The following is a 20,037-nucleotide window of genomic DNA, read 5'->3' on the forward strand; positions in this document are numbered from 1 at the left end:
AGTTTCTTCACCCCATGTACACTACGGGAATAAGCTTTCTTTTCAGTTTGAATGACAAAATGCGCATTTATTGAATTAGAGCCAATATTTCCACCAGTAAGGGGTTTAACTGTGCTTTCACCACAGATTAATGAATACATTGGTGGAGGGGAAAAGACAAGGCACTGAAAACAAGACACTCATAGACGGAGGGCTTTGCTCGCCAATACTTTAGCTTCAGGTCTTCTGGACGGCCAACAGTGCAACAAACCAAATTGCCGGAGTCATTTCCTGGGCTCAGTGACTCATTAAACACACTCATTTAAACTCAGCCAATCTAGAGACAAGCAGCAATAATAATAATAATTACAATCAGTTGGGACCGTTGACTAATTAAACTATACATGAAATGAGTTGCCAATTACTCATTATCCACTGAGCGCATATGTCTGGCAATGTCATTTGTGTGTTTGTTCGTATGCGTGAGTGAGCGCACATGAATGCATGCACAATCCCAATTACTCAAAGGCAGCAGAGGTACATCACAACCCCCAGAGGGGAGGGGTGCCTGATTTAAGATCCAGCCATTATGCCACAGCCACCATGGCGCCTCAACCAATACCCACACTCCACACTAACATCAGAGTCCTTTCCACGGCTGTTCACATGATGTTTCCTCCCTGAATCGAGTGGCCCATCTCTCTTCAAGCTCCACTGAACAGCAATGCACACCCAAAGAAATCCTACCCTTAATGACTCTATACAGGGTCCTTTTTATTACAGTAATTATGTGTCATTTGTTTGCTCTTACAATACACATTATGGAGCTCAAAATTTAATTATCCCTGAATTTCAAGATAGTAGAGTGCAAAGAAACAATCAGACATGATATGCAGCTACTGAGTAAGCATCTCAAATGCACAACAGTAAAAGCAAAACTCTCAGACAACTGAAACAATAACGGTTATCTATCAGTTCCACACAGATGAAATGAAAAGCGTGAAGCATCCACCATTTTATTTTAAAGTGCAGTGTCATGCAATCTGAATCATATGTGAAATAATATAATGTCAATAACTGTCAAACTGTATACATAGACATACGCACACACATATGGAATATGTATATGGAATGTTATCTTCTTATTTTTATCTTTCCTTCATTGTAATGACAAAGTTGTCAGAACAGGAAAACAAATGTTCACAGCAAAACCAATTTCACCCATTTTAACCCATATGCTGAAGTGCTCCATTTTAAATATGTAAAGAAAATTAAATGGGGAACACGTGCACATTAACTGCAATTAATCCACTGAGGTTAAACAACTTTTCATTTTAACCTTTAGTCTTCAGTTCATGAAATACTGAACCCCTCAGTAAATACTGAGCAGCCAGAAGAGTGGCATTAATGGGGCACGCGTTGCCGAAATGCTAATGAATAAACATTAATTTAGGGCACACTTCACATTCAGGCACTCTTCGCACTCAGGCACTCCACAATACCTAAGTGCATTTTGCTGAGTAGGACTTAAAAAACTTCAATTTAAGAGATCAAAATCTGCTCAGCTCCAACTAAGTGGATCCACCATTGCATGCATTTCAACAGTATTAATTCTCCACGTAAAAACATCTTCATACAGATGTCTCTGAGAATTATCATTCAGTTTCTAATTCACTTGTGTTGAAATTCACCCTTACAAGACAGTTTGCAAGTCTTGTCTTTGACACTCAGGCCTCAGGTTTGTTCAGATAAACTTTGCAGGATCACACAAAAAAGGCACTCGTAAGGAGCAGCTCTTAGTATCAGCCTTAAAAACAGTCTTTGTATTGTGCAGCTAATGGTAATGATAAGCAGTGTGGTATAACGTTAAGGAGCATTACAAAGAGTGCTGTGTAAACTAACATATATAACCAGGAAATTCGTGACAAAAGCACAAATGCAAGGTGGACACAGGCTGAACATCACCAAAAAACTGAGAAGAATTATGAGTATAAGAGTATATGCGATTCGCCCTGGCCAATCAGCAACAATATTGCATTGAATACCCTTTTCACGTTTAGGAATTGAAAAGTGAAAATTCCACTTTGTTGATGTAAATCGGGTATATGCGTAAAAGCAAAACTAATTAGCATACGACTCAGCCACATCTCTTGCAGCTCCTTTCAGGATGGCTGGAACAGCTCATCTCTTGTACCCTGTGAGTGTACTATTGAAAGGCACCGTGTCACCTGTTAAGGAGCCCATCCTTCGTCAAACATGTCAGCAGTTTCTTATATTGTCATTGCAGAGCAATGTAGCAATAATGGGTGCTGGTAAGCATGACCTGCAACAGCGCAGTTCAGGTTTTGCATCCAAAACCACTTCAGAATAAGAATCAGAAATCAGTTTGTGTCCTTCATAAGTTTATCTTGTGTCAGTCCATGTGTTCTCCACAAGGGCAATGGCAATGCAGTGTTCATACATCATCCTGAATTCAGGTCTTTTCTGTCCCTGATTGACACCAACTCAGGTATACGCACTGGTGCTGGTTGACCAGCTTTCTCTGTCAGAGTCACTCAGTATCCACCTCAATCTATGAGGGTGTCTTCCTGCACTGAGCCAACATTTTGATGTGATGTTTATAGTAAATAGTTTGGGACTCTGTTATTCTCTGAGAGATGGCTGGTGTGTACAGAGTGCTGTTTGGATTCAGCTAGGGCTTCATGATTACTGCAAAAGGACACGTAGTTACGCTGTCTACCAGATTTTACTGATCCCCCTCCCATCCCACATACGGTCTGGAAAACAGGTTTTGGAGGCCACAAAAGCAACATATGATGCCACTTGTTGCAATGGACAGTAAATCTCAATTGATTTTCTAAAAAATCAGCTCAAAATTGGCTTGAAGATTTCTGTTAGGGTTTTCTGGCAGCACAATTCCCCAAGTCTCAAAAGTCCATATTTCACCATATTGCAGGTGGTAGCAGTTACAGGGAGAGTGGCTCAGTTGGGTTGAAAAATGAGTGACTGGGATAAAAGAAAATGCTAATAATAAAAGTAAACAATGGCTCATTAATGAACCTGATACGCAACATACAGGCCAGAAATTTGACTCTTTCTCCACTTTCATGATGGAAAACATTGCCTGACGTTTCTACTCAGGAAAAGTGCCAAAAGGTAACACATTGCACTAATCTTTTGTGTTACTGCAATGTACAATGTACCTATAATCATGATCTAGTTAACATTACCACGGAGGAATTAATACTTCTTAATGGGTTTAATGACCCACCGTATAACAATGGCGTATATCTTCAAGAGCTTTTCCAATAAGAGATCCCTGCTGGCCCCAGCTCCGCTTAATGCATTAATTGCGCTTAGTCTCTCCATAATGCAACTATGAATATTCAAGATCCCCTCGACACAGCATGTACCAAAGCCTCTATACCCCTCAAACCAATAAGGATTAAATTAGGGAACATAACAGAGCTACTGTCTGCTTGTTAGCTCGTTGCTTTCAGCTGTGTTTAAAGGCCAAATGGTTACCCTGTGGGCAGAGATAGGAATTTTAATAATCTAATGTCAGTTTGCACATGTGGCTTTCTCATTATCCTGCTTTACATATCGAAAGTGCTGTATTCTGAAGTCTTCGTTACAAAGGAACAAAAACACATGTAGTCTGATCATCACAACGGTCAGCAGACCTTTACCTTTAACCGTATTTTACTCTTGAAAAAATGCATTATGAACACCCGAAGTGGTTAAGAATTAAATCATCCTTACCCATTTTATATAAACGATATCAAGTATTGTCAAAATGCTCACAAAGACAAGTGACCTCAAAAACTACAAAACACTGTACTGTGTCATCACATATGAGAGGTTATTAAATTTCATGGAGCAGGCTAAATTGCTTAAAGGACAAAAGAAACTTAAATTCAGCTTTCGATTTGCACAAAAAGTCATGACCTGTTGTGAAAAGCGATTAGTTATGTTAGTATTTCAACACAGTGTTCTTTGGGGATCATTGATCACAGGGAACAGGTCTCATCTCAATAGCTGACTTGGCGCTTCGCCAACACTGACTAATGAGTCCATTAATCCAGACATGCAAAGGTGTCCTTTCACCTTAATATTTAATAGTGAATGACACCATAAATAATATAAACCATGTTTATTTATAGCATATTTAAGTTTTGTTTTCTAATCATACATACCCTGTGACTTATTTATAGTGAAATATCAGTAAATCACAGGATAAGGGACAGAAGTATCCAAAGAGAAAACTGCTTCATCATGCTCCCCGATCAGGTTCATGGTGTTCATGTTTACAGAATCTTAAAATGTAACAAATCTCAACAAAAATCATGGAGAGACACAAATAGATTTTATCAATCCTATTCCCAAAGCTAAACTGTATAGCGGAAAGAAACAAGTACGCATGAGCGTGACCTGTTTTAATTATTCAAGGATCAAGGCCCCATTCAATAACACTGTTGAAGCTGGATATCATGAGGTTTCCAAGTGAAGCTCTCATGCGTTTTGTCTGAGCATTGTTGTTGACGCGTTTCAATACGCAGCAATAGTAGGAGTGCTGCCCTGTGCAGTGTCAGATATTACCCCGGTTTCCATTTTAGTGTTCCTGTAACTGCTAAGAGCACATGTCAGCAAGGCCTCTCCTGCTTTTAGTCCCACATACTAGACCAATTGCTGAGGGCTAACGCCATAATAACAGCCTTCATTTAAAAAGCGTTAGGAAAAAATTATTGGAACATTAGCTATAATCCAGTTTGGGATTTACTGTGCCCTGGGTTATATTAACTGGCCTCTTTTCGTGGTATGTTGCCAGAATCCATTTACTTCTCACTGCCAGGATTGGCTCGACAGAGTGGAAATAGCGAACACCCATTGCGGTCCACTGACCCAAGCCTACAGCGACTGCATGAGGCAGAGGACAAGACACATGTGTGAATGCAGACTACAGAAAATCCAGGGACAGCTACCAGCCTTGTTAAATACTGAAGACATGTGGTTTGAAAACGTTCTATTGGCGCTCTAAACCTGGCGTAATCATTCTCTCTTTTCCTAACGGTTTAGAGTTCACAACGAAACAAAAACAAATGCACAATGGATTCTGAAGGAATTCCATGCCCCAGAAGGTCACAGATGAGTGCTGTAGCTTGACAAAAAAAAAAAAAATCTCCAGCTCTGCACTTTGGTGAGATAAACATGGCAACAGATGCAGGCAGATAAAAGCACGCACAGGAAGCGCATGGGAACGCCGGTGAGAATGTAATGTCGGGGCGCTTTGGGGGCCAGCTGGGTCTGACGGCTTGCTTCACAGGTGGTTTTGAGGCATGTAGCAAAGCACTTCCTGTGACACACTCCTGGGCTCGGGGTGTAGCGTCCCCTCGCTGCTGAGAATACAGAGAGGTCCGGGAGGCCTAAGGGCCAGCGCTGCATTCAGTGCGCCCCATTGCATCACAAAGGTCCATTCAGTAAGTGGCAGGGTGAATAGCTGTTTTTCCACAGCGTGCCAGAAACTTCGGGGCCATTTGGAGAGGTTCCATGAGTTCCCTCCGTTTCCAGGCCCGGAATGCAAAACCCTCTGTCCCCATGAAAGGTGGATTTGTTTACAGCGGGGCCGTGCTTTTGTTTTCCTGCGGGGTTTTTTTTTTTCTCTCCTTGTTTTTTACACTGTCCACAGGTTTAGAGAAAAATGTAGTGGCAAAGCTGAGAAATGTGTGTCATCGCTAGGCCCTCCCAGACAACATGCATTGTCATGTCATTTTTCATAAGACTTAAAGCTGCGATGCCATATATTCTTACGGACGGGACACTACAGCCCCACTGAAAAACGGGCCAGTGTGGATTAAAGAATGTAAAATTCACAGTGGAAGTGTTTGCAGCCTACCAGATGTGAAACCCAGTAACACTCATCCTCATCTTCAAGAAAATTTACTCTGGCCTATAGATACAGTGTAAGTCAGTTGGGAAGAACACAAATAACTGCTAGAAATTGCTAGCAGTCCAGAAGTACCACATACCCTATCACAGATATATGGATGACCTTCCTGCAGTGTTGTTTTCTTTCTATTTTAATTTGAATTCAATTAAAATTCTGAGCAAACAAATCAAAACAAAGGAATGCCCATGCCAGGGTGGCACATATGGTCAAAGCTTATTCCGATTTCTGTAGCATGACACCAGCCCATTTCAGGGTCACTACTCCAATCTGCCTCAGTAATTCAGAGTTCTCTGGAGAGAAGCAATAGGAACCATTGTCTTTGGTCGGTGAATCAATTCAACAACCTTCAAGAGGCAAGATGAACACTTAAATCTCAAGACTGTCATTATTTCTGACAGGATGTATTGCAGATGCATACTGAGCTGTTAGTATTCTAACAATTTTTTAGTTTACTCTCTGTTTAAGGGACCGACTTCCCTCCTATACAGATAAGACACAATTTCCTCCAGCACAATACAGTAGGCATTAATTCACATCTCTGATTTAATGTATGACTCACTGAGTCAGAAAAAGTAAGGATATAAGGAGACATATCAGGGTATATGTCTCCAACCACAATAAACATCATTATTGACCAATGAAGATCTCTATGTTGCAGGCACATTTTCATTGTCATTTGTTATATATTGCAAACTATCAAGGTACTGAAAAACTGAGCCCTGACTCTGTGATTTTAGATGGTTGGTTAGTTTTTACTACCTCACCTTTTCATGTGCATTCACAGCAAATTCCTTGTGTTGCCGGTTTATCTGGTATACAGTTTGCCAATGGGCAGCAGTCTAAACATGATGTGGGTTTGTCTCCAAAAGACAAGGCCCCATTACCTGATGGGCTCAAAGAATTTGGCACCAATTCACTGTTAATGCAGCCACTTCTAGCACATGTGACATGGTTCAAAGGTCTAAGCTTTGCAGGATTCAGTTATTAGAGGGAATGATTTAACTAACCACCATGTGACAGCATGACAACATGGCTGCATTCTGTGATGTGAAAGTTTCCAAATTAGCTCTGATGTCAACCATGTACAATATGACAAGATTAATCAGAACTGGCCATTAATTTCAAAACTACAACATAAATATAATACCTGTTTTGTGTATAATAATGTGGAATATTTTAACATGTAGCTTCAATAAGCTCTTCATCGTAAAATTATAATTAACAGATAAATTAGTCACTCAAGTCCATTTTATTCCCAGTGTTGTGTTCAAATAAAGCAGCTAAACTCAGTTAAAGGAGGAGAAAGGGGATGATGTGCTTTTTTCTACAAATCGAATCCATTTCACTTTCACCCCCACTCATCAAAATGTCTGAGCAGATATTGCTTCCCATTTACATTCCAACTTATTAATACAGTTTATAATCTGATTTCATTCATGATTCTTTTTCATCTGTTTGATTTTTTTTCCATTCATACCTTTGAAAGGGCAGAGGGGAGATTAAGGTTCCATAAAATACCAGGGTTCATTTGATTCACAGCACCTGTGTAAAACTGCAAGTGGCCTGACACTCTACAGTAACCTTCAGCCTAACCTTAATGAGCGTGCCTGCCTGGAGACATTCAGCCTTCCGGATCATATCTTTATTGTTCGGTCACACCGGGGCGGGTGCAGTCCTACTGCTGCAGAAATTATTGGGGTTAAATGTCATAAATAATCTGACAAAGCGAATGTGAAAAAGAATACCAAACAGGAGCAAAGGCTGGGTGCTGTGAGCATTCACACAGAGCATTCACACACTAATGTAGGCCATGTCCTACAAGGGGCAGGTACTGTAAACAGATCTGACACACGGCACACTACTATTCCCACTATCTTCATTACTATTTCTTATATAGTGTTTCTCTGCTGTAACTGAAATTCAACATATCTTTGATCCGGGGGGGGGGGCTATCCTTTTGCTTCAGCCTTGCGCAGCTACAGAAGGCCACTTAATGGGTGATTTCTAAGTAAAACAGGAAGGAAAAGAGCTACCATGTTTGGGGGAGTTATTTAAAAACTATAATCTAGACAGTTCTTCATTAAATTGGGCCTCTGCAGATAACAGACACCAGATGGAGCTGATTGTGTTACGTGACTTGTATGAGCTATGGAAACAATAAAGCGGCGTTAAACCACAATTCCACAATGGCATCTTTGTCCTGATATATTTTTGCATACACTATAATACATTACACCGAGGCCCTCAAGGAGCCCACATAATTGCAGCTTAGCACTGTGCCCTATAAATGGCACCTTAAAATAACATTGCATCATATCATCTGAGCCTTCTATTGCTCACTGGGCTCCACATATCCACACTGAGTTCTCTTCGTCTAACCTGATATCATATACCCCAGCTTTGTCTGATTTAAGTGCATTGTTTCAACAGTCAGAATTACTCACTTTTCCTACATGTCACTCCATGGGAATGAAGTATAATAAACGTGAACTCTGTGATGTTGTTATGCAATAATAATAATAATAATAATAATAATAATGTGTCTACCTTTTGTGTAATGCACCTGTTGGAGAGGTGCTCGTTTGCATCGCCCCCTGTCGGCTATTATGGAAAAAAATAGAACCGTTCTTTCATCCGCGTATTTACTGTAGTCCAATCACCTTACATTGATTGTCTAGATAAAATGTCAACATCGTTACATTTTCAGCGTAAATGGCGAGATCCCCGTTCTGCAGAGCGTTTTTACAGCTGTAACGACATAAAAAGATGAAAAGTACTGTATACACTGATAACACCATATTAGCGTGATGAATTAAAGGGGTTTTAAACGCCAAGCACTTGCCACCTAATAGCTGCAAACTGCGGCTTCATGTTCCTTGTTTGTCTGTACAGAGAATCTACTTCGGCTACATCGGCTGATAGTTCTCGAAACGTAAATATTCCGGGGTGACTGAGACAATGAGTAGGCTAGATTTCAGCGCACTCAATATTTTATTTGTTTAACGGTGCAATGCAGAATTGACAATTCTCTGAATAACCATGACACATGGAAGTTAAATACCTTGTCATTTACAACAATCCCAACACAAAGAAACAAAGTAGAATCATTTATTGTAGAATGGATAAACTAATTTACTTACCGACTCCTATTTTTTCTTCTTCTGTCGGTGTCCACATGATCCTGGTAAAATTCCCAAGAAGCCAAAGCCTGATTTAGTCGTTTTCATGGACGAATGTAAGTGAAAGTTACATGAATCGTTCAGATCTTCACAGAAATGCGGCTATATGTCATGATTTGCACGTAACATAACTATTTGAAAATGTTAATAAATTAAGGTAAAGTCGCTGGACTTAGAATATTTCGTTGGTAACACGATGCATTTCTCTCCCGATCCCCGGTGTACCTTCTTGTTGTGTTGCACGGCATAAACTACAGCAATCACTGCTGTTATCCGTAATCTCTGCCTCCCCACTTGTGTGCGAGAATCTTTTTTTCCCCCAACGCTATCAATGCAGCAGCATCTCCGACCAGCGCGAGAATGGAGACAGTTATTTATTTATTTCTCTCGTCCAGCGTCCGTTTTTTTCCTCTTAATAACTTAAATCGAATGCAGGCTAACTCATGGGAGCCGAGGCTATTACAGACGCAGTTTTCCCGAAAGGTGACGTGTTTTCCTCATACTGTCTTGCCGAAATGCGTGCTTTTTTCTTTACTGCAGAATATCTTGCTGTCTACGGGAGTGAAGCGGGCACTGCTTACTCCAATAGCCGCTGCAGCGCCATCTTTACACAGCCGCCGTCACATGACGCAGATTGTCAAACAGCCCACTGGGCACTGGAGAGACCCGCGCACAGACCTCAGTCCCCCCAAATGTAAATCCACCACCGGGATAATAGTAACAAGCTAACCAAGCCTTGTTGTTCTGTTTTAAGAGCTTCGTGTAGTTGTATTACTGCAACAACGTTTTACCGTGATGATGGCATTCCTTTTCCAAACGTACAGACGACTCTTTGCATTTGAGCACTCGTTTATCTTTCCGCCAGTTAACAACGTTCTGTGACAGTTAATTTTAGTAAACTTTTTTCTTCTAAATACAAAAGCAAGAAAGGATTTTGTAAATCTTTGCACATATGAAAATTATTTCATATCCCCTACAAAAGATACTGTTAGGGAGGTGCGTATACAGATCAATTCCCTACTGTCATCACTCTTTACGACACTGAAAGTGTGGGCTTGATTTAATCTGGCTTTTAAGACACATAGGGGGTACAAAATGAATGTGTTTTAATTTGGCGATGATGTAACTGTAAGTTAATACCGCATACGCAAGGATATAACTGAGACCCCTGTGAACGAGTATAAGGCTGTTATTTTGGTCTTGTGTCCTGACACATAAGCTCTATGGCTGCATCTCAGGCCTCGGCTGTACAGAAATAATTATTTCTACGCTCTGAGGCCTGACTCCAAATACCCCTGAGGTGATGGAGTCTTCTGAGCTTTTTCCTCTAGATATACTGTAATTAATTGGTCTAAATACTGGCCATTTCAAATAGTGTTACATATTTTACACATTGTGTAGTCAATGACAATAGCATATTCATTTGAATAAGTAAAACAAACGTGAAAGTGTTTTATTTAATTATCAAACACCCCAGCAGACACAATCTTTCTACTTCTCCTAAAACGTATTGTACAGCCACATCATTAGTCTTTTAGCCATGTAGGGTATTTTTAAGCTATGATTTACTCCTGTTAAGAGAGAATAGTTCTCTTAGATCAATACAAAGCTTCTACAAAATGCACTGTATATCTTTACTCAAGACCAACAAAACAGACCAATATCAATATGAACCAATGTGATGACTTCACATGTGCAACTTCACTACCGTTCTCTGTGGTCATCTTCCTGCTTATTGGTTTATTTGTTTATTTGGGAAGGTGTTTTTTAATTGAAGTACAGTTCTTTATGAGAAAATAGAATCTGTAGGAATGATGCAGATAAAAATCACCTTGGCTCATCCTCCCTGATAAGAAATCTACTCCTATACAAAGGTAATGTGTGGAATCCATAGATACTGCTATGGTGTCGCTTTGGAGGAGGATACAATATTGATGGTAAACCACTGGAGTGATTGCCATAGCAGAGAAACAACTGCTCCTGGAACATCATTGGATCCATTATACAACAACAGTTTGCTTACACAACTTTCTCTTTGTCTAGTTTATGTTCCATGAGCTGTATTTGTCCATCAGATCAACTTTGTATTCCTCATCTCACTAACAAGAAACCACACATGTCTGTAAAATTGTGGTGCCGTGTTCATGTTCAGTCTTGAGGATGAATTTGATCTACACTCTGTGGTAGAAAAGAAATTCCGTACAACAACCTCTGCCCCGTCACATGCCCTCACACGCATGCACACCGAAACACATTCCCATTCATAGAGCTAATATACGCTTCATTTCAAGGATACTTTTAAGTTAGTAATATGTTTTCCATCAGACTCTACAAGCTGTACATCCTCATGTGTCACATATGATGTTGAACTGTAAGTGCAGCTAAAATACTGTATAGGCATAACAGAAGTCTTTGGAGAGTTCGTGCTTGTTTCTGGTGAAGGGCATGAGTGTTTGTGATGACCTGCACGTGAGACCTGGCAGAGGAATTTAGCTGTGGCAGAGGGAACTGAGCCCTGTCTCCTCAGCCCCTTTCGCTCTCCACAGGGTATTTATCTTCCAGACCCACTTTTGGTGGGAATGAGATCACAGGGACTGATTGCTGTGCCTCATTTACTTGCTCCACGTACACCTGTTATGCTAATGTGTCACGTTCTCGTGCGCTGCATCTGATCAGCGGTGGAATGCATCGGGGACGTAAACACAGAGGCTCATAAAGATGCTAAAGATCTGGTGCTCTAATTGTGTCTTTTACCCCTGTCCAGATAATGGATTACCTTTCTGGAGGCTGAACTAACTATGCCAGCTTCTGTACTTCATATACCTAAATTTGATAATGGGAATAATTCTTGACATTACTTAGTGCATTACAGGCTAAAGCTATATTGAAGCATCAATTTCATGTTAAATAAGAACAGAAAAGTTCATTTCCGTTTTACTCTAATTACATCTATGACCAAAGTAGGGTCAAAGATAAAGTGTCTCATTATTGATGGAAAGTACCAAAATGCCATTTAGAAATAGCGTGTCAGATTTCCAGTGTAAAACAGTTGAAAGGAAGGGATATGTCCTATAGAAAATGAGACAACAAAATAAAACATCTATATTCAGCTTCTGATTAAGCCTAAAATATAGAACAGACTGTACTCTGTACACTGTCAGAAATCAATAATAGCATCATTTTAAAAAGAAGATGAGAGGTTGTTGATAAATGCAAGGTTTTCAAGACAAATGGCTGATAACTTTGAGCTCTGATCAAGAGTAGATGTAAAAATAATGTTTCAGTGACACTGTTAATGTTGAAATTGACAGAGGAATTTTATACAGAATATTAAATGGTGCACATCTGCAGACAAAAGAGCAGTTTTCCTTGTCGGCATTGGAGAGGCATGGCCAGGGATCTAGAGCTACAATGAGAGGTTTGCATTTACAGTTCATACCTGATGAGCATGCTAGATGTGGGCTATATTGATCACTGTCAGTAAGGCTCAATCAGTTAGGCATTTTACTTACAGCAACAAAAACTGTTACACATGCATCAAGACATTTTGAAAAACAAATGTGCTATTGGCTTGGCCTTGAACCAATATGCAGTTTGTGTATATGTACAATCAATGGCTGATAAAGATGGCAAATGTGATATGAATGGAAAAAGGCATGAAAAATGATTTACTCTTGTGAAATACAATTTGTGGCCATATTCGGTGAGGCCTTTGACCTGGAGCAAATGAAAAATATTGTATACACACCAGTTTATGTCCAACAAGTGTACCTAATTTGAGTTACATGTGAAAGTAAGACAAAAGACAAATAAAAACAGGACAAAACAATCAGCTCTCAGCCATTGCTGCCTAACATCTGAAACTCTTGCTTTCACCAGTTTGAAATTTCATCATTAAATAAATAATGCTTGTTGTCCCCCAATGGTGGAATGAACATCCACACTTCATCCATTCTGTTGAGTCCCTCTATGACCTCAAGAAATATCTTGAAATATCCGCTCTCACCTGAGCACCTGAAACACTATCTCCTAAAGGAATTTCTTGTGTCTCAGCACCGTTTCCTACTAAACTGTAGAATTTTTTAAAAATGTAATCTAATGGTTTAAGGCACTCGTTAGTTCTACCAGCTATCTGGTACCTTGTCTGGCCAACCATTGAATCCTGTTCATGCCGTGCTTCTATTGTTGGCTCCTTGTGGTTTTTTTTTTTTTTTGCTTGTGTTGTACTCTACCTCACTTGTAAGTCGCTTTGGATAAGCATCTCCCAAATGAATAAATGTGAAAGTAATGTAATTGACCGGATAGGATAGATATCTGGCAAAAGGTCAATTACTAGTGTGGCATGAACATCACAAAGAATATTTAACTTACCTGACCCTGAGGAAGGGGTGGCACTGCAGCAGTGAAGATTGGCAGAATTGAAACAGGTGAGGCACAAACTGATCCTTGTTCTGAACCACAGGAGGTATAATTAAGAGAAAGGGAATTTGCTTCCGACTGGTACGTATTATTCGTTGATCTTTAATCAAGCAAAACAAATAAAAACAGGTCTGGAGCGATGATCACCTTGATGGGTGAGAATCCTGTCTCTCCTACTTTGAGCTCATGGTATAGTAAAGGGTGGCTGCTGTTGAGCTCATTATCCTTTGGAGCCTAGGAGCCTTTGGAGCCTAGCCTACAACTCCAGGTAGTACCAGTAATACTCACACTGTTCACTTGGTGTGGTTTATTGGTGTTATAGTTTATAGAGTACGCCCTTAGTGTATTTTTAAGTGTTACACTGCAAACCCTCTTTGTCTGTTAACAGCCAAGTAAAGAAATCACAAAGGTGTTTCTTCATTGCAGCTCACACTGCAATAATCTCACTAGTGAGAATCCCTGTATTTTACCTTCAGCTCTCCGTTGATTACCATGACAACTCCCACTGTATGTTACAGATCTGATATGAATTACTGTCTCAGCTAATAGCTTTTTATCCACTCTTGCCAAATATACTTCTGGTGTGCTGTTAATGGCCTCCCCATCTCCAGATTTGGTTTGGCAGCTCCGACACCTTGCGCAGGCATCTGTCAAGCTGACTTTGTGAGGCCCAAAATGCACAACCTGTGCCCTGCCAGGACCTGCCCTGGAGTAGACTCCCACGCCCGGGCTGTGGAGGTAATTCAGCCTCCTGCTTCTCCAGCCCGCGCCTCTCATCCCAATCCTGCCCACACAAGAGCACTATGGCTCCTATCTGCCTGGCGGGTTGCCATGTTTACGTGGTACTCACCAAGGCACACAGCCTGCAGATTTTATAAATCGGACCCTTAAAAAGGTGAAAAGCTTTGACCGCAGAGAATCAAGAAGGTTGGTGGGTTTTTTTTTTTTAGATGCTAATCTGTGCTTTTAAAGTGAAAGTTACCATGTTGTATTGCAGTGATCAGCCATCAGTGTGGGTCTGGACTTAGGCCTGCATGTTTGTCAAAAAGCTCAGCATCCCTGCAGCTGCATAGCACCGCAAGAAATACACAGTGTGGCTTATGAGAAAGTACAGAAACTAGATGCTACATGTACATGTTTTCTCTTCTCCCACAGGCTTACTGCCACATTACAGCATGTTCACATAGGCTTAGTGTAATTCTGCAAAGAGTAATTCCAGTGTGTGTTTCCTGTGTTTATGTTTCCAGTGTAACCAGCATGCATTATACAATCACTAGTATTTTCCAGTTTTTAGAGGAGCATTCACTCATGTCATGTTAACCAGTAGACCAGTTAGTTTATTTTGATGTTTGCATGTAGTGTTTTGATTTTTAGTATACAGACTTTTCAACCAATGTGCGTGGTGTTTAATTCTATCTGGAAGAACTAGTAAATGTTATTGAGAATCTGTATCCACAATCTCCTGGATCCCAGTGGGCCAGAATACCCACATACACATTAGTGCTTTTGTGGGCACAGCTAGAGATCTGCTGGAGTCCCTCGAACCATCCTGTTGTACAGGATGGCAAGGCAGTTAGACACATCACTTTTGTCGGTGAGTACGATCATAACTGCAATAACCTTCAGCAGAAACCTGATGGATCTTTTATAAAGTCCCCTTTGACTGATCACAAGACCAAAGACCTAACCAGGGATGCGTGTACATGCATGTGTGTGTGTGTGTGTATGTGTGTGTGTGTGCAAACAGATGTGTTGGAACCTCTCTCCCTCTCTTTATTTAGCATGCCATCTGAGCACCCCTATCCTACCCTGACCCTACAGCTGTATACCAGGGAGCAGCGTTAATCCCATGCCCAGTCATTGCAACCATGACAGTACTGTGATGTCATCAGTAAACTGTTCATCGCGATGTCCTCACTGATTTGGTTCAATAGTGTCCATTTCTGGACTGGGAACAACTGCCATAACACTAACTGTACCTCATATCTGATATTCTAAAAAGATTTCATGAGCCCTTTGCACATTTAATGGTGTAGAATGCTGTATGTTGCTGCCCTAAAATAAGTCCTGGGATTTCTACAATGACCATTGCTGAACCAATATAATAGGAGAAGATTTATAGCATTAAGCTCTACTTCACCATTCAGGTAAACTCACAGGGCATATGAGCAAGTAATCAAGTTTGGGAATGTGGATGGGTGCGAGATATCGCTGCTACTCTTTCCCTTTCGATGAGGAGAGAACCAACGGCATTCGCCCCACAGCAGCTGACTCTGGATCAGTTGGTAGGAGCAGAGAGCCCGCCTCTGCAGGAGCAAGCGGCTGAGTAGGCTTCCGCTCTCATTTGGGGGAGCATTCATTTCGCGGCGGCGCATTCATATCTGTGTCTGGAGACGCGGCCTACCGGAGCGAGCCACGGGCCTGTCACTCGGCCGTGATGAAGACGGAGAGACAGGGGCCGGGACGCCGAGCGCTCGGGCTCTGCCCATCAGTCCGCCTGCCACTCATTTCACAGGCAGGAGCGTTCAGAGGAAAGCAATCAGGGCCATGCAGCACGTACCCCCCCTCGCTCGTCCCCTGTGTACAGTCACACAGACGCGGCCGCTCCCTATCACACACACTCAAAAGGCTCTCCACAATATGGAAAGGTTATTTTCACACAGTCGCCTGCAATATAGTGCAACATTTACTGACCGCGTTTTCTGTACATCGATATAGGACACGGTCCCAATGGAAACTGGTTGGAAACCAGTTTTTTTTTTTTTTTTTTTTGATTATATATGGATGATTTTCTGGAAACGCCTACAAAGAATTCTGAGAGAATTGAATAAACACTTGGAACATGAGGTAACCATGGTGATGCAACAGCAACCTGCTACACTTGCTGAAGGTTGTTAACAGTGCTGATCCTGCTCAGATAAGGGCATTGTGTGGCAACGAGCCAATACCTGCTGAGATGAGTAAGCTATCTGCACCTGCAAATCACTGTGGGCACGTACTGTACATTCATGCTCATTATAATTCACAATCATTGCTAATTTCAACTCACGACAGTTGAATAGAAATGCACCTAAAAGTATATCAAGATCTGTTTGGCGTGCACAGACACGCCAGTGGCGCTGGAGTGCACTTGTGCTGCTAACTTCCTACTTGTTTATCCTTTCCTGTGCTTACAAACCCAGCTTGCCCTCACCAGGAGTCAGGCCATTAATTTGTGGGGACAGCCCTGACCCCAGTCACCTGAGGAGCGGGGTCAAGAGAAGCCAAGACCGTAACAGCAGATCCTGTACCCCTGCAGGTCATGACGGGAGATGACGACCACTGACCTGATGATCAGGGAGAAGTGGGCTGACCTAAGCTGGCATCAGTAACGGCCCTCAGTTCAGGTCCAGGGAACTGAACCCAAAACAATGCCGGTCTCCAATGGCTGCTGACAAGGAAAAAAAAGCAACACTGAACCCGACACGACAGGCTGGTGGTGGCAGATTTGTCATTCGAGTCCTCTAGGCAGATACTCTGAAAAAGGTCATGGAAAAAGGCTTAGGCTATTTTCATCACCATTATTATAATCTTATATTAATGCTTACATAAACCCAAAAGTGTTCAAATTGTTGAAAAAGGTTAGCCAGGCATTTGTCACAAAAGTCTACTGTGAGACAAATCTGTTCTCATGATCCTTAAAAGCATTTAGAATAGCATTATTTTTGTATTTGAGTGTCCAAAGTGATAACATTAGAGCATGTTGCAACTGAGATCAAGGAGACAAAGCTAACCTCTGCCTGCTTTGGCAATATTTACTACCACAGGTGCGCTGCCCTCTGCTGCAAGATGCAGAAAAGGCATTCTGATGCATATCTAGTGTCCCCAAACTCAAAATTATGAAATGCATCCTCCAATGATGACAAGTGGCATTGTATCCTGACAGATGGCATACACTGATTGTCACATACACCGATCTGTCAGTAAATGGCATCACATGAAAGGTCTCCCGGTTCCAGTCAGAAATAGTTTCTTAACTCTTGCCGCACACACAAACTCATGATCTTACTACCACATTCAATTCAATTCAATTCATTTTTATTTGTATAGCGCTTTTTACAACACAAGTTGTCACAAAGCAGCTTTACATTGTTCCCAGGCCTGAGACCCCCTGAGAGCAAGCCTAAGGCACCAGTGGCAAGGAAAAACTCCCTATCAGGAAGAAACCTTGAGCAGAACCGGGCTCATGGGGGGGCCCATCTGCTTCTGGCCGGCACTAGGCAGATAGAGTTAGAGACAAAATTATGCAATGTACTTTAAGACATTTGCGATTGACAAACAGTAGTAGTTAACAGTAGAGTGATTATAAGAATGTCTCCTAGGATGTCCGGGTCTTGGAATGCAGTTGGCTTTGATGGGCAGGGCAGCAAGGTAGCAGGACTGGAAAACGGGATGAGACGCTTGGGCGTCTCCGGACAGGAGCCCGAAGCAGGGATAGGAAGCAAACAGAAAACAGTGGTTAGTGGATGATAAGAATGGCAGGGATGTAGAACAGAGAGGCAGGAGAGGAGGGGCAGAGAAAAAGGTGTGCAACAAGGAAAGACCCCGGCAGGCTAACATTATGGCAGCATACCTAGGGGACCTTGTAGTGGTTTAAGCTTACAGAATGTCACCTATTTAGGAGGAGCTGGCACACAAGAATATATGCATCAAATGGAAGTGCAAATTCTCAGACAGATCTGTGTGGGTACAGCGCTGTCTGTCAGAGGACAACTCAACATGCACAGTTTCCAGGTTTCAGGGGCCCCACTTGTGGGATTGCAAAAATTCAAACTCCACTCCTTTTAAAGAAGGAAAGGTAAATGGAACCAGAAAATGAGTAAAGTGATTTCCCCCCTCCCCCCCCTTCCCCATGACATCCCCAGCGTGCATTGCCCTTTACCTTGATGAAAGCATTTTCTCAACCCTCTCAGGAAATTGTGTCTTTCTGCCAGGTGAAAATAGGCAATGGCCACTCGAGCCAGGTAAAAATCCATTACCATCGCACTGAATGGATTCCATATGGACTCAACACCCCGAGAGCAGATTATGGGGCCCTGAGTTGTATTCGGTGACAGCAGGCAGACAGATCGAGGGCAGATCTTAAGTCGCGCCGTAACTCACTAAACCTCAGCGCTGCGGACCGCGCACCACATGCGAGCGCTTTCCTTTTCGTGCTTAACAATATTGCATCGATGGCAATCTGAAGCTTGTCTAATAAAACTGTGTTTTTTTCCCATTCAAGGAGGCTGGAGGCCGGTGACAGAATTGTGTCCATCCACTGCGCATCTGGCGCTTCCTCGACGTGCTACTGCTACACTTGCCATTATAGCAAGGCTGTTTGCAGGCTGCACAGATAGGGCATCATTTCGAGAGTGAAATCAATCGAGTTCTCAATAAATTATAGCTGCACTGCAAGAGCGCCGCAGGCTTGGCCTTACTGGAGGGCAGACTTTTTCTCCCAGCAAACAGTCCATCTCCAATTTTTGACACTCACCCATCCCACCCTTTGCTGACATTTTTTTGTTGATTTCTAGAGGAGATATCCATTCAGCCATTTGAAAGGTAACATCACGGACAGCGGAAGAAACACGTCCACCTTTCAGACTGCCTGCAATGTTTGCCGTATCTGCGCGTTGGACCAGACAGGCCTTCACTGAGTGTCGGCATCAGTGGGAAAGGATTTCAGTCACATAGCCTCAGGGCACTCCTCTCCATCATTCACTAGGGCCTTTTAATACACAAGGAATTTAATCCGGGCTGTTCAGAGAGGCCACAAGACTGCAGCTTCCTGAACTGAACTGTCAGGCTACATGCTGACTGAAACATCTACATGCCCTTCACAGCAGGTACAAAGACGGGGTAAAAATACCATAGATGGGCACGCAGGAACACTGTGAAAACATACTTGAATGGAAATAAGGGTCATCGCTCTTTAAAGAACACATTGGGTCTGATTCAGCAGATATAGATTTTTTTTCCCAGCATCTACGCAAGTATCAAATGGAGACTCACTTCCCCTTGTACGTGGTCTGAGTGAGCGCATAGGGCTCTGTGTCGAGAACTCCCATCAAAATAAACACGATGATTCATCCTTGCGGTCTTTCCTCCTTGTGCTTTTTCAAAAGCAACGGCGCCACCTACACGGTTTTCACTGGTATAGCACCTACTATTCCATTCTCACAAGAGATTGTAACATACACTTTTGTAGCATCTGGTTAGTCTACATACAATGTAAATAACAAACCCAATAAAATCTAAGCAAAAAGAAAGCATTTATTTATTCCCTTTATAGTAAAAATAGATTAGATAAAATCTGTACAGGTGCTGTTTGAAAGATCTTTACATTTGTGGCTCTTTTTGATCATTGTAATTAAAAGCATGGTCAAAACAAGCACACACACTCACAAAAAAACCACACAGAAATTCATGAAATGTAGACAAACACCCTCACACCTTCACCATGTTCCTATAAATGGCAATGCAGGTATCTTT

The 20,037-nt window shown here is 41.8% G+C and overlaps 1 protein-coding gene across 19 annotated transcripts in view; it reads right to left on the reverse strand.

Annotated features, from left to right (window-relative positions):
* Positions 1 to 9,709, reverse strand: part of dock3 (dedicator of cytokinesis 3) — a 179,592-nt gene extending 169,883 nt beyond the window's left edge. For all 19 annotated transcript variants that reach the window (XM_036530880.1, XM_036530876.1, XM_036530879.1 and 16 more), the window contains exon 1: positions 9,067 to 9,709. In XM_036530880.1, the coding sequence (XP_036386773.1) occupies positions 9,067 to 9,103 (37 nt within the window). In that variant the 5' untranslated portion in view covers positions 9,104 to 9,709. The remainder of the gene's footprint in view (positions 1 to 9,066) is intronic.
* Positions 9,710 to 20,037: the final 10,328 nt, after the last annotated feature.

This window comes from Megalops cyprinoides, chromosome 6 (genome assembly GCF_013368585.1).
Source record: "Megalops cyprinoides isolate fMegCyp1 chromosome 6, fMegCyp1.pri, whole genome shotgun sequence".
Lineage (NCBI taxonomy): Eukaryota > Metazoa > Chordata > Actinopteri > Elopiformes > Megalopidae > Megalops > Megalops cyprinoides.